Source organism: Parasteatoda tepidariorum, chromosome 11, assembly GCF_982258835.1.
Source record: "Parasteatoda tepidariorum strain Cologne lab strain chromosome 11, Ptep-v5.0, whole genome shotgun sequence".
NCBI classification, from domain to species: Eukaryota; Metazoa; Arthropoda; class Arachnida; order Araneae; family Theridiidae; genus Parasteatoda; species Parasteatoda tepidariorum.
In genome coordinates, this window is record NC_141765.1 from 64,950,617 (window position 1) to 64,966,063 (window position 15,447).

Consider the following 15,447-nt stretch of genomic DNA (forward strand, 5'->3'; position numbering starts at 1 on the left):
CTGTTCCCTGTTCGAGTGTGGAGAATATTTCCTTGTTGTATAAGGTGGGAAAGTATGATAGTATTTTTTATCTTTTTCTTATAGTCGAACCATTCAATCTGATTCGACTTCGACACTTTTTTTCCCTTGCTTTAAGCGTGTGATAAACGACGTTTGACAGATCATTAATTCAAGCATTATACTAATAAATTAAAGGCGAAGAAATGCGTCTTTTTAACGGCAGAGACATACTTAATACCCATCTTTCATTTCCTCAAACCTTTCTTGAAAACATTTAACACCAAAGAAAATGAATAATTTACTGTAGTTGAGTTCTTAGCTTTTGTCAACCATTGAAAGCTTCTTAACGATGCGATCAGGTCAAATTGGGCTCGTGTTACTTAAGCCATGCCCACTTCATCCCAAAAACCTGATGGTAATTCTGCGTGATCAGCCTACAAGATCTTTATCTATCTCTTAAAGTTGTATTAGGTTATAATTTGATTAATTGATGATTGGACAAGTGTGGTATTTTTCACAGCTTTTACAAATTTATCAGATGAAATCGTAGGCTTGATGAACATCAATTTTAACTTTACTCTAAAAAAGTGGATATGCTTACAAATGTATTAAAATAAATTATTCTTCAAGGTATGCGGAGGATTAAGAGTTAAAAACGTTTCAACGAAAATGCACCATTTATTCACCATTTATGCACCATTATTTCATTTGAGTTCGGAGCTTTTTGTTTTAACTGCTTTTTATATTTGGTTTAAAACTACGGATTTTCGTGTAGGTTTCGAGATTCATTTTTGAGTCTATCTCATCGTTCATGCTCATTTGTGTTTCTAACTCATTGCTTATATTTATTTGTGAATCTTGCTTATTATTCGTATTTATTTTCGAGTCTAAATCATTATTTGTATTCACTTTTGAGTATAAATCATTTTTTAGTGTTTATTCTACAAACTAATCTATATACATATTAACCGAAGCCTAATAATAAATTCTAATTATTTAACTGAAGAATTTGATTTTCCGTTTTATAGTATTTTTTATGATTTAAACTGTTATTTTTGTTTGTGCTTATTTTTTGTCATGTGTTCATTTGAGTTGTTTAATTTATCATTCTTATATCATTACAATCTTGTCCTATTATCATTAGAACCTATTGCTATTGGGTATTGGATCATAATTTTTTTCACTGGTTACGCAAAACGTTATAATCAAAAGTAAAAGGCCCTTAAAATGCTGTATGTTGCTCGGCAGAACAATGTCTATGTTACGAACAATGAAAATAAATAATTTTTTCAGCATCCTTGTTTCTCATCGAATTCAAAATTTTAATGACTTTTTACTTACATTTTTTTTAATATCATAAAATTTTTCATTAAACTCCTCAAAAGACCTCTTTATAATATTTCTTTTTAACTTCTTGTATATGTTAAGCCATTTTAAGGAATTACTAGAAGAAATTTGTAAAAATATTTATGGTATTGCTCTTTAAGTTATTAAATTTATTTCTATATATAACGAACTGATAACTAAAGTGAATTTAAATAAACAGTACAAAGTCACTCCTTTCAGGTGTTTTTAAACTGATATTGATATATTATGCCAGCATAAACTGCTTAAAATTTCTATATGTATATAAAAAAATTTTTGCCTATCTTTAAGTCATATGTCTTGAAAACGATAGTCAATCATTGTTCTGTAGCCTATGTTGCTATAGTAACTCAATGGAAAATCATCACGATATCAATTTTCACATCAGTTTTATAAAACACGGAACATGGTTTATATTTCCTTCCTTATTATTATCTGCTTTAATGACTCTTTTTGCGTGTGAAAAGCAAAAGCAATAAATTGGTTAATAAGGAAATTTAATTATTATTTTAATAGTTGTTTCGAAGCTTAAATTATTTCATTTATCAATATTTTTTCTGTTATACCTAAACCTTTTCTTTTTAAATATGCCACACTATGTTAGTGTAAACTAGTTTTTTGTAGATATCTTATTCATCTGTTTAATTATTTCAAAACTTTATCTTCCTTTAAAATCGGTACATTCACCGCTTTAAATTTTAGCTTTCATCTAAGACAGACACACTGGAACTTTGAATTAAAATTTATTCTATAGGAACATATGTATGGTAAAATTGAAACTTACTTAATAGTACCCGATGTATACTATGACAAATTAGTTATTCCGCTATATCTCCTTATTTTAATGAAATTCGTTTAAAAAAATATAATAATACATCAATAAATAAGGCGCGACTATTAAATATTAAATTAAAAATTAAAAGAGCGTTTATCAAAATTAAATTTTAAAATTTTGGCTTATTTGAACCTTTTGGGTGATTTTATATTTCAGATATTATTTTTCTTAAATTTTGAATTATCTTTGTGTAACTTTAAATTGCTACTTAAAGTTTTTTTTTCCTGTATCAATTTAGCTTAGTTTTATTTTAAACTAAAACAAGTAAACTATTAAAAATGCTGAAACAGAAATATTTTTGGATGAATTAAGAAATATTTCTTTAAATATTTCTTAAGCGATTTTGACTTTTCTATAATCACAATTCATAAAAAACAAAGAAAATCTATGTAATAAATATTTTTTTTATATGTTAATAAAATAACAAACCTTCATGTTCTCTGAGTACAAACTAATTAGTTCATGAATAAGCTTTTTTTAAAAATACTATGTATTTATAAATAAATATGACGCTCTGGTTGTGTTATCTAGCAGTTGTTAACTTTAATTCCAAAACTCAAACTCAAAAACTGATTTACTCGAAATTCATTCATTAAATTAGTAATCTTCCTTTTTCTCAACTAGGGAGGGAACTTTAAGTTGTAAAAACATTTTTTTTGTTGTCTAAAAACACTTTATAAAAAGTGATGCAAATTTGTTAATTTTTACCTTACATATTCCAACTATGTGACTTTTCGACGGCTAATAAAAGGTTACATCTATTATCATACCACAGTTCAATTTTTACCTTTAATGACTACAGGCTAGATCGTAATCAAATTAATGTAAAATAAATTTTTTAAACATCCGGTATTGAACTTAGTTGAATGAGAACTTAGACCAACTACTATATGGATGTAATTTAAAATTATAAAATAGTAAACCTATTACTCTCATAAAAAAATCTTCATTTATATAGCTTTTTATGATGTAAGTGGTAAAAGCAATTTTTAATTTTATGACAAAACGTTCGATCCTCAATTGAAAGGTTATACAACACTAATCTGACATATTTTAGGTCACTAACCGACAATATTATCTATCTTGAGACGAATTATCCGACCCATTTTGATCAAATTATAAAATGTTATATAAATTAGCAAAACTGTTTTTACCCCAATCCTCAATTAAAGAGTTAAATAAAATCAGTGTAATTGCAATCCATCCATAAAAACAATATGGAATGAAATGAAATATTATATTATACAAATCTTATTACAGTCCCATTATAAAAGAGTTATATAATCTATTTCCCCTCTCGTTGACTTCAGGTGAGTGGTGAAAATAGACTTTTTTCTTTTCACCAAAAGGATTTGCAAGTCCCTGTTCTTAGAATTCTTGATGCTTTGTCTCTTGATCTCAAGAGGAGAACCACATTCAAAGGAACCGAAAAATCTGATCTGCATATTATGGCTGCATAAAAGCTCTTCTTCCTCTGAAGTCTCTTTCAGCTATTGAATGCCTTGTCCCATCTACTTTATTTGTTTCCCATTAAAATTGCTATCTCCCAAAGCTTCTGTTAAAGGATTTAGCGCTTAAATCACAAAAGCCTCGCGATTTTCTGTTAAAGCGTTTTAGTTTTATGAATGGTGTTATTTTAGCGATTTATACTAGTTGCTCATCCTAATATGTTCGATTCCGAAACTCGGAGGAAATTTCTGATCCTCCTGTTTGCTTTTACCTTAGAAAGAAGCAATTATTGCCCTTGGGGAAACTTTTGTTTACACCATATAAATTCAAATTTCTTTCTTTTCTCTTGTTCGCTCATTTAATTATTAGGAAACAGTAAGGTTTTTGTCTTGCTTAGAAGAAAATTTTCTGGAGAAACGGCTACGAGTTATTATAAAAATTAACGCCTTGATAAGGTTTCGTCTTTATCCGGAGTTGATTAATTGTAAATGTGTTTCGTGTATCTCGTTTTAACGCTTGTAATAGAACAAGGTAGGTTTCGACGATTTATTTTCTTTATCTTCTCCACGAACTAATGATTTGGGCAAGCTTAGAATTAGATAAAGTTATTTTCTATCTTTTTTATTTCTATTCAAAACATTTTTCCGACACTTACAACGGGAAAAAAAATTCCAAGCGCTACTTTGTTTTGTAAAATTTACAAATAAATCAAAGAAAAAAAAGTAATTAGCTTAAAGTCTGAGTGGAACTTAGAAAGCATTTTCTTTGTTTGTAAATATAGCAGAATAAAATAATGTTATAAATTAAGCTTTTTTTCGATTCTAGTTTGTAAAATTTTATTTGTAACTTTTTAAGCTATCATTTAGGCAAAAATAGTTTTTGATATTTAATTGCATATTCAAAATATGATTACATTGCATAAAATAATACAGAATTGTCTTTTCATTTGTCATTAATATGAATCTAGATTGAATCATAATAGGGTCTCAGTAAGTGCATGGCGTTCAAATTATTATTATTTTTTGACGTTAATTATTAATTAATACTTATTACGGTAAAATCTTTGTTTTAATACATAAACCAATTTATGATTAAATATCTTTAAATTTACTTGTAAAGTGATCTAATAAACTGTAAAAAAATAGTAATGAATATTTTATATGTGTAGTTTTTACTCTTTAGAAAAAAATTATGATTTCAACTAAATAATTGTTTAAATCCATGTTTAGTTTCGTAATGAAAAATAAATGTTGGTATTATTATTTAATTATTATTGACATATATAATTAGAATTATTTATATTTTATTTTTCTGCTGAATGTGAATTTATTTTTATAAAATCTCCTAATTGAAAATTTAACTTCAAATACAACTTATACTATTACAATTAAGCTTTTACTTTTATTGAATTCAAATTTAGTTTATAGAATCAACTAATTAGTTTTATAATTGATAGTTTACCTTCAAAATCAACTAATGCATCTTAATTACAATTTATATTTTAGTTTTAAATATTTTTCTTTTAAATCATTTTAAGTTGCAGCAATCAATATTATTTAATACTTTATTTATCTTGTAAATTACAATTGAGTTTTATAATATCAACTAATTTAATAGCTTAACTTCAATTGCAATTTATATACCTTTATCGCAATTTACCTTCTAATTTTCAATACTTGAGACATTTACCGCTACAAAAATCAATAATCCCTAATCTTAGTTATAAAAAGGAAGATGGGAACAACTGTACCGTTTGATTTTTTGGATCCATTAAGAAAGAACTTAAGGCACATATCTATGTATGCCAAATTTCCTTTCTCAGATAATGTCCTTGTTGAAGCTCGATTTCAAGAAATCGTGACTAATGGGAATTAAAGAGAGTCATTCTGAATCTAAACAGGTCTATCACAGGGTCAGAATGACACCGATATCATTTTAATCGAAGCCACGCCTGTAAATAATATAGTGCTTCTTAATTGTTGCACGTCTGTTTACCATCAATTCAGTTCATCTACCTTTGAAGCTTAAAAGGAGCAGTAAATCAACTGATTTACGACAGGTATTTATATATTTTTCACTCACTCCTCCGGATTCCTGTCTTTTAAAAGTTCAAATTAGGCATTTAAAAAAGAGCAGCAAGCATGTTTGATTTGTTTTAATCGAATTTAACACTTTTGATGTGAAAAAAAACTGGTTTTGCCAAATCTTCTTTTGCTATCCATTTGGTTTATTTTATCGATATAAAAAGCAAATATTTAATTTATGAACGTTAAAATTCGGTAAATTGTCATATCTATTATTTAGTTAGCTTTCCGTATGTATGTAACATATCTGTTTAGTAAAAGAAAATTTTATGTAAGCATGATTAACTTACCACGTAATTTTTTTTAATAAATACATTTTGGATTTTTCATTATATTACAAACACGTATAAAATCTTTATTTCAACTTAATTTGCAACAAATAAACCTGATATATTTTAATTGATTTAAATGCTAATTAAATATGAAAATTTCTATTATACATTTTTAAAAATATCGAAAAAAAATTTTTTTAATGTGCTTTATCATATAATAAAAGTTATTTATTAGTAGAGAAAGTTAGAATAATTTTATATATTATAGTATAGTTTTATGAATTTAGGTTAAATTTATTTTTACAATTACGGAAAAAAAACTTTTCTTAAAATTAATTTCATCAAAATAATTTCATCATAAAAATGTTATTAATTTCTATTATCATTAAATGCAAATATTTCCGTTAATTGCTTTCTAATAGAAGTTTTGATGAAATGCTTAATTTTTGTACCAATGCATACTTTATCTTTATTGCTTTGAATTGTCAGTTCGTTTCAAATGTTTAAGCGTAAGATGAAGCTTCTATGTTTAAAATTAAAATTCCAAATCAAATGATTTTATTCGTGCATTAAACAATTATCATCTTAAATATTTCCTGCTTTGTTTAAAAAAAATAATAATGCTTACTAAACCGCTTTGAACTTATTAGAATCCAATAACTCTCCTATGAAAATGTTATTCCCTACTTGAAACAACTCGTTCTAAACTATGTGCGAAATAAATACTTCAGCTCATCTATATTTTCAAAAGAAATACTCCTAATTAACCTCAACAAATCTTCCCTTGTACCGAAATCAAAAGTTGCAAATCCAGCTTAAGTTTATATCTTAAACTCGTTTTATTTTTGTAGTATACTTTGTTAAAACTCTGGCTAATTTATGCAATTGAAACATATTTTGAAAAGAAAAAAAGTCCTGAATCATGCTTTCAGTCCACCTTATGCTCATTAAAAATCGAATTTTAAAGTACGTTCTCGATTTGATGTCTAATTGTCGAGGATTAAAAAGAAGTATTGCTAGCTTGCAACAATACATTTACCGATGGAAAGTAAAATTGTCTTAGATGACGAGTCTTTATCATTTTTATCTATGCAATTAGTAAGTAATGGAAAGAGTTGCTTAAGATACTGAAAATTCCCTTATCAGTTACGAGTTTGAATAGTCGGCACTTTTAAGAAAGATTCTCTCCATTGAGCCTAAGTTGGTGAAGAGAAATCATTTTATTCTTGTATTAAAGCGTAGATTTCAGTTATTTAGTGGCGAAGCTCAGGATGAAACTGATAAGTTGCTTGATAATTAACTTTTGTTGTAAGTTGTTGTGTCTTGATACCTTTATAATGCCTTAAATTTACCCATTTAAGTGCGTTAACATTTCGTAAAATTAAAATTGTAGGGAAATATAAATATTTCCGGCTCGTTTAAGCATTCGTAATTGTTGATTTCATTTGCTCCTCATTAAGAATAATTAAATATCTATTTTAAAAAGCTATTGACAATAAATGTTTGTGTTATATTTTTAAAATGCATCGAGATTCACTTAAATGAAGAGATGTTAACTTTCCTTTTTTTATTTTGCTGCATTTAATGATATTTATGCTTGAAACTTCGCTTGTTTTGTTGTAACAATAGTTGTCTTTATTCGAATTATTAGTCCATGTAAGCTTGCGTATTATTGTTTATAAATGGTTTTTCCTTAATTATATTTTGAAATCAAACTTTACTTTACGCTCAATTTCTTCCGAATTTGTATAAGTTTAATACTGAGTCATTCTTTCACTGTTTTTCCCGATAGCATCAATAATCTGTTATTAAATGGTCAGACGCCGCGCTATAGAAGTAAGATTTGTCTCTATGTATATTGTAATCAGTTCAGTTTAGTACCAAGTTTTTTGGTTCGAGAATCGTTCAATTATTATTATTTCTCTCTAATAGTATCTATTATAACTGATCTATTATACTTTCATTGAGAAATTTTTCTCTAAACTCATTATGCTTATTTATCAGTCTCTTCTAATAGTTTAATACTGTCTTTTTCAGTTATGAAATTGCTTAGTTACTATTTTTTCAATTTATTCTTCAATTAAGTTCTTAGGCATTACGCATGGTTCTATTAATTTTCTTCTACGTTATCACATGTAAACAACTGTAAGTATTTCCGAATATTTCTATGGATTTTAGTTCCGACTACGGCATAATAGTCGAACTCTTTTTAATACTACGGAAAAGAGCAGTTTTTCTATTATTCGTAAAGGACCCCTTGTTTAAAGTATATTTTTGCAATTGGAAAACTCCCTCTTATTTTTTTTTTCTAGTAACGTCTTACGTGCAAATAGCATCCTTATTTGTTCGATTATTGACACAAAAGCATTTCTTTTGATATTTTTATGATATTAAGGAGTTACGTCTACACAAATTTGCTCAATTATTTGGTGACTTATGGTATATCAATCACATGTTTTATTTGGCTTGTCTATACGGAAAAGTATCACTTTTACTGAGGCGAAACTATTGAAAAATAGCTCCGATAACGGCCAAGCATCACTACATGTAGACATTCCTGCATGGTAAAAATGTACATCTTAGCTGTATTAAATTAATATTTTTTCGTTATTTCAAACACTCGTATTAGATTCAAACTGAAAGTTTCATTGATAAGCTAAATTTGAATAAGATTTAAATGAATGAAAGTAAGTTTGAGTAATTAGAATTTTTGTAACTTTTTCTACTGTTCTACAAAATTTTGTAGAAAAAAAGAACAAGTTAAGAATGTTTACGTCTAATTGCTGCTAGCGACATCTTCAATGTTATCATTTTCTTATTGACCATGTGACTTAAAGTCAAATTACTTGCTCATCGATTGTAGCGTCCTTGTGGTCCTCAATTGAGGTCTTACCTGACCCCTTTCTATCCAAGGTCGTCGGTTCAGTTCCCTTTGTAGCCCAGAGGCTACTCTGAAAAATAATTTGCGATTCAAAAGAAGAGGAAACAAGCTCGGGAAACGCAACCGCCTTGAGACAAATGACTACTCAATTCGACCGCGTTGTTTCCCTCAGATCAAAAGTAATGAAATGCTCAATAAACCAGTTAAGATGTCGTCGTTAATACCACTCTAGTCCTTTTTACAAGAGTTCAATGGCTCGCCATTTTCATTTACAACCACTTCTTGGAACGGATCGTGCTTCCCAGCTCCCTATCTTTTTTTTCCATGTCCTTTTCCTCACTGAACTGCGCGAGTTAATTTTTAAGAGCGAAAGCTAATCGTCTTGTAGATGGCCATAGCCTTTGGCTAAAATACACTAACCCCTTTGAAATCTCTGCTCGTAAATAAGAAAGAAAAGAAAGAACCGTGTCGTTACTGGTAAGAAAAATGTCTTGCCAAAGATGATCCTCTTCTTGCTCCAGCATCTCACCAATCTTTTGGTTTTTAGTTGCCCCTTGTTGCCAATGGCATCCAATTGAAGCAATACGCCAGATTTTCTACTAATCGTTTCAATTTAGATGTGTTTAGAGATTAGATTTAAGATTTTAATTAATAAAAGAGACGTTATGACTTGATCTATTTTTAACTATGGAATCTGAGCTGTATTTTTTTTTATTCAGTCAGGATAATTAAAAATATAGCATTTTTTAAGTTTTAAACATATCATTTTACATTGACATGATTCCTGAATGCATTGCTATTTTCTGATTTTAATATATTCTGAAGAAAACCGTTCTTCCAAAGATAGATGGCATCTTCTTCTAACAATAATTAAGCTTCTACTTAGAAATATTAAATTTCAGAATGAAACATAACGTATATAAATCCGCGATTAGTAGCATAAACATAGGATTTTATTTATTTTTTATTATGTTTTTTGCTTTAGTTGCTATTTTGCAAGATATAGGAAATGTGAAGAAAAAAAATGTACAATTAATTGCAATTTCTAAATTTATTTTTCCTATCTTCTGGAATAGATAAATTTGGAAATTGTATTTAAATTTAATTAAAAAAAACAAATATTCAAAATTAATCTCTGTGAATATATTTAATAAATGAAGATTTTAATGATTCGTTTTAAAAAACTAAACGTAAAAGTCATTAAGGACAATTTTAGAACTATAGTAATTGAGAAAATCCTAAAGGAAGAATTTAATGATTCGTTTTAAAAAAAACTAAATATAAAAATCATCAAAGACAATTTTAGAACCATATTAAAATAATTGAGAAAATTACAAATAAGAAACAAACTGCACTTTTTATAATAAAAATTCCTGTCACATTATAAATATCTGTTTCACTAATATGCTAACTTTTTAAAAGAGAAATAAAGTATACATTTAACTACGGAATAAATTTTCACTAAAGTGGTTCTATTTGTTATACGCTTGAATTAATTTTTTTGAAGATATTATCATGTTTAAGTTTCTTATCACTCGTGTAAAAAATTATGGTTCTCTATCTGGTAGCTCGCGTGCTAACATCACTTTTTATCACTTATATGCACATTTTTTTCAATTGTTTTGACGTTGCGATAAAATCTATGATATAAAACTGAAGAATCATTTGCATGGCGTGATGGGAATAAAATATTAAGATGTCACGGTTGATGTCTTCATCTTATTTGCTACTGTTTTGGGTGAAGTTTTGTGTACAACACACTCATTTAATCAACGTTTTTATTTGACTTATTAATAAAGATGTAGCGACAAAGTTTAAGCTTTAATTGTAATTTACGTGCGTGTTTTAATTTCAGATTACGTATAAAGTTTTTTCTATGCGTATAGTTAAAAACGTACATCACTAACTTATAACTCAAAGCATTTATTTATGCTTTTTAAAAGTACATAACTTTTTTTTTTAAATCCTTTTTTTTTTTTTTTTGTCTGGGGATTTAATTAATGTTCTGAAAATCGTATAAAAAAAATACTAATGAATCTAAAATATCAAACGACTGCTACAAAGGATAGTTTGTTTACACTCAACTTTTGATCACTAGATAATATAACTATGAACTACAAATCTATAAACTGCAAATTTAATCTATAAGTCTATAAATTACAATTATCTATAAAATACAAATTTAGTTATTTTGCTAATAATTTGCAACAATTCCGCCCTGACTGTTAATGCAATTACAAAGTAAAAAAAGAAGCTGATTTTTTTTTAAAGTTGCATTTTCTTTTTTATGTTTTTGTACAACTTGTCTTGCTCGCTTTAAAAAAAAATTGATTATACTCTTTCTTTGAAAGAACATTTCGAAAAAAAATTTTCTTTCACTAACACAAACTGATTATTTATTGTCAAAACTATTAATTACTCGTGTAACCTATGTAATTTCATCACATAACAATTCATTATCACACAAATTCTGTTTAAAATCGCAAAGCTCGAAAAAAGAAAGAAAAAAAAAGTGTTTTATTTTGAAGGAAAAAGTCTTTCAATTAGATAAACTAAGCATGAAATATTCTGTGTCTATCAAACATGTATAAATATTTATAAACCACAGACAAAGGCAATCAACGAAAAGTTTCCAAAAAACTGGCTACGCCAATTTTCCATTTTTTGATACAGTTGCATTCGTTACAAGACAAATAAGTTATGAATTCATTGAAACGCATCCTTCAGAACTGTTTCTAATACTCATTTAAGTAAATGAAGAAGAAAAAAAAAAGGAAGGGAAAAAAAAAAAAAGATTCTCAAAAACTGTTGCTGATGATTTGAAGACGCTAATAATTTTTTACTCCCCCTCTTTTTTTTCTACCCCTACCCTACCCTCGGTGCTACTTGCTACGGAGTTGTTAAAGAGAGTGAGAAAATGAAAGAAAACGATGATTTCAGTTTAAAAATGAAGGAAATTAAAACATACTTTAAATCAGTCTTTTTTTTTTCAACTTCATGCGCGTTTTTTCTTAAACGTTGATTGTTATATGACAGTCTTAATTGGTTGCGATGAAGGAGGTGAAGGTGGGTGAAGGGCTGAAGAAAAAGGAAAAGGAAACTGTCAGCTGTAATGTCAACTAGGCTAGAGGAGATTTTTTTTCTATCATCCAGGAGTTAGGAGAAATGATAAAAAAAATGAAACAATCTGCAGAATAAAAGACGTTGAATAGAACGCACAATGGCCATTTAATCGTTTAAGAGTAGGTAATAGATAAAGGAGTGTGAATCTACATTTATTCGCTTGTTCAAACATCTTTTAGATTGGCAAAAAGTGGCTCACGTTTTCATTTTGATTTGTTGCTGCTATCAATGAAGGCATATACTATCGTGTTTAAAACTTATAAATCGGATTTTTTTCACACTTATATTTATGTTTACTTTCTGGGGGGAAAAAATAGAATGTTTTTGTTTAAAAAAAATGCGCTAGCTCTTTCTTTTTTTTAAGGTTTTCTCTATTTTCTTTTCATTACTTTTTTCTCATTTTTCTATATATTGTTTGCTTTTTTTTTTTTAATTTGTAAAAATAAAAATGCTGCAAAATATAAAGTACAATAATTTACCTATGTTAGATTTAAAATAAATATTTGGTTTCAAAATTCATGTAGCGAAATATTTTGTTTTAAATAAATATTTGAAACATAGGTTAACCTGATTAACTCACTTTTCTGCATTTCCTATTATTTCGGTTAAAAAAAAGTTTAGATGTTATAATTAATTTAAATATTTTTGAAATTTTGTGCAGCCGTGTACTTAAGCTATTCTAATGCTTTTATAGAGTTTGATAATTTTTATTACATTTCCATTCTTGCATTTTATCAAATAAGTATTTTTATTTTATTTCACACAAGACATGAAGATAGTATGAATACGATTTGAATCCAAATTAGTTATTTAATAAAAATTAGATTTTACTTATACTTTTTGATTTATTGCTTATCTTTTCTTCCTACTCCAAAACCAATTTTATTGGACAGTGATCATATCTTATTCTATAATTTCGACATTATATTTACTCTAATGGCGTAGATAAGCCGAAATTTTGGGAGAAATTAGTTTCATTTTGGCAGGTTACTATTAGAGATGAGTTTCACCATTTTTTGAAATCCCACTTGACTCCGAACACTTTAAATCAGTTAAACTCGTTAATTAATATGACAGAAAAGGACCAAAATTCGCAAAGATATAATGCTAAAACTTGCGATGAAGAAGATCAAATAAAATATTACTTATTTAATAAAATAAAAAACCTATGAACGTGTTTAATGTTTCTTAATTTTTACACTTAATTTTTCACATTTTTTCACACTTAATAACTGAACAAAATGGATTTGTTAACTGAACAAAATGGATTTTGGTATATTCGTTTAGTTTGAAAACACAATGTAAACTTTCTCATGAACCCCTCTCATTTCAATTTTCTACGGTACACATTTATATGAGAGTTAGATGACATAATAGTATTTTCACGCTAGTTTATTTGTTTTCTTTATTGTTCTCTTTTTGATAAATAAGATGTTCTATTCTAAAGATGTTTCACCCCCCCATATTCTGAACGAAATTGTTTAACTTCCCTAATATCATTTAAATTGACTATTTAAGTTTACATGACTCTTATACTTCTTCTTATTGAACTTGAACGGAAAAAAAGGTTTAATTCAACTCCTTATTAAGGTTGCAGATAACTAGTCGGTATTATGGTTCAATATTGTTCAATGTCGAGCCAATTTTTCTGAGAATGTTAACTAAGCTATTGCATTGCTGCGTTTCCCATTTCTTAAGTATCATGTGGTCAAGTATGAAATTTATGGAAAGTTGGTTGATAGCTTACAAAACTATTTCATTCATCTAAATTTTTGCCATGTAAGTGACAGATAGTTCAGACAAGTGGAATAAAACCCTAATGAACGAGATACAATGAATTCCGGGAAGGCAAGTTTTTCAGCATTTTCGGAATTAAATTGTTTTACTATAAATATTATCCAAATTTTGAAAGAAATAGTTGTCTTTGGGAGCTAGGTCTAGTAAAGATGGTTAAAAAATTCCGATTCCAGTAGTTTTATTATAGTAATTTTTGCAGTGTATGGTTTGATTGCCCTGCAATAAGACAAGTGAACAATGTATGATATTCTTAGGTTCTTGCATCATTTTGTCTAGTCTAGTTAGTTACAGCATGGTTGTTTTGTGACCAATAAGCCGGATTACATAAAATCATAATGCATCTTGCCTGAGTTAAGGCACAGACACTCAGTGCCAACTTTTATGGCTAATATTACGCTTCGAATTTTTTTTTTAATGAATTTATTCTTATTCAACTAATATTAAAGCCAACTAATACTAGAGCTGAATACACCATTACTATTTCGCTTGATCTGCTGGGCCATAGTACTATGAGAGAATTAATATTTCATAATAGTACCATATTCAATACAAGTAGCTTTTAAAAAAATAATGTCTTTAATATTTTTTTTAAGAATATCCGAGGATATCTTTCAGCTGATGAAATATTTAAATTTCAATTAAAGGTAAAATAATAAACGGCTCTCAAATAATAAACTGTTCAAGTTGGCATAGCTAACCAGCAAATTTCATCTTAGGCGAACTAATATAAATTTTTCAACTGACAATATCTTGAAATGTGTATATTTGTAACTTGTTTTATAAACACTAATTTTTTTTATTCTTTTATTTAGAAGGCTCTGATATTTCCGGATTCTCATAGCAAGGCATATGGGCTACCCTCTTCAACAAATGCCGGACCACTATCTCCTTCAAACCTGGCGGCACATTGGGTGTCCATGATGTCCGCCGAGCAAGCACAACCCAACCCACACGACGTTCATTACTGGAACGGGAGTGAGGTTAGTTAATTAGAATTTAATTGAAAAATCAGGGTGGAAAAGGATAATTGAATTGTGCTTCTTTAGGAGGAACACCACCCTGAACCCTTCCAGAAATCGAAAATTAATTTTTTGCATTTTATAAAAGTTTACATTCTCTTTTATAAGTTTTACAATGATTTTTCGAAATTCAAATCAATTCGAAGTTTTGTCATGAGCAGAAAACTTCATTCTCTTAGTTTCACTAGTCACTTCAGTCACAAAAACTATTAGCGTAATTCAATTTCTTAATTATTGCCATATCAATAAGAGAATTGATTGAAAAATGAAAATTTCATTCAAATATATTGCTATAGTATATTAAAAATATTGTGCAATATTAATTTAAAAAGTTACTAACGTTGTGAATTTTCAATGTGCTCAGGATGGTGTACCCCTAAACATTATACCCCTAAAATGCGATTATTTGTTTTAATAAAAGTGCATACTTTGCTAATATTAATTTTAAAATGTTTTTATAATAGAATTATTTGGTAATTTTTAATGCATTAACATTTCCATTTAATTACTTTAGACCTCAGGAATTATAACTTGATTGCTATCTCATATTTTTATTGTTATGTTTCTATTTAAGTTATAAAAAAGTATTCCTTGATTTCAAACTAAATTTTAATTTCCTTTA

At 27.8% G+C, this 15,447-nt stretch overlaps 1 protein-coding gene across 8 annotated transcripts in view; it reads left to right on the top strand.

Annotated features, from left to right (window-relative positions):
* The window catches only part of LOC107449700 (uncharacterized), a 567,179-nt gene that overhangs the window by 270,902 nt on the left and 280,830 nt on the right, over positions 1-15,447 (top strand). For all 8 annotated transcript variants that reach the window (XM_071187673.2, XM_071187674.2, XM_043043921.3 and 5 more), the window contains one exon: positions 14,619-14,786. In XM_071187673.2, the coding sequence (XP_071043774.1) occupies positions 14,619-14,786 (168 nt within the window). The remainder of the gene's footprint in view (positions 1-14,618; positions 14,787-15,447) is intronic.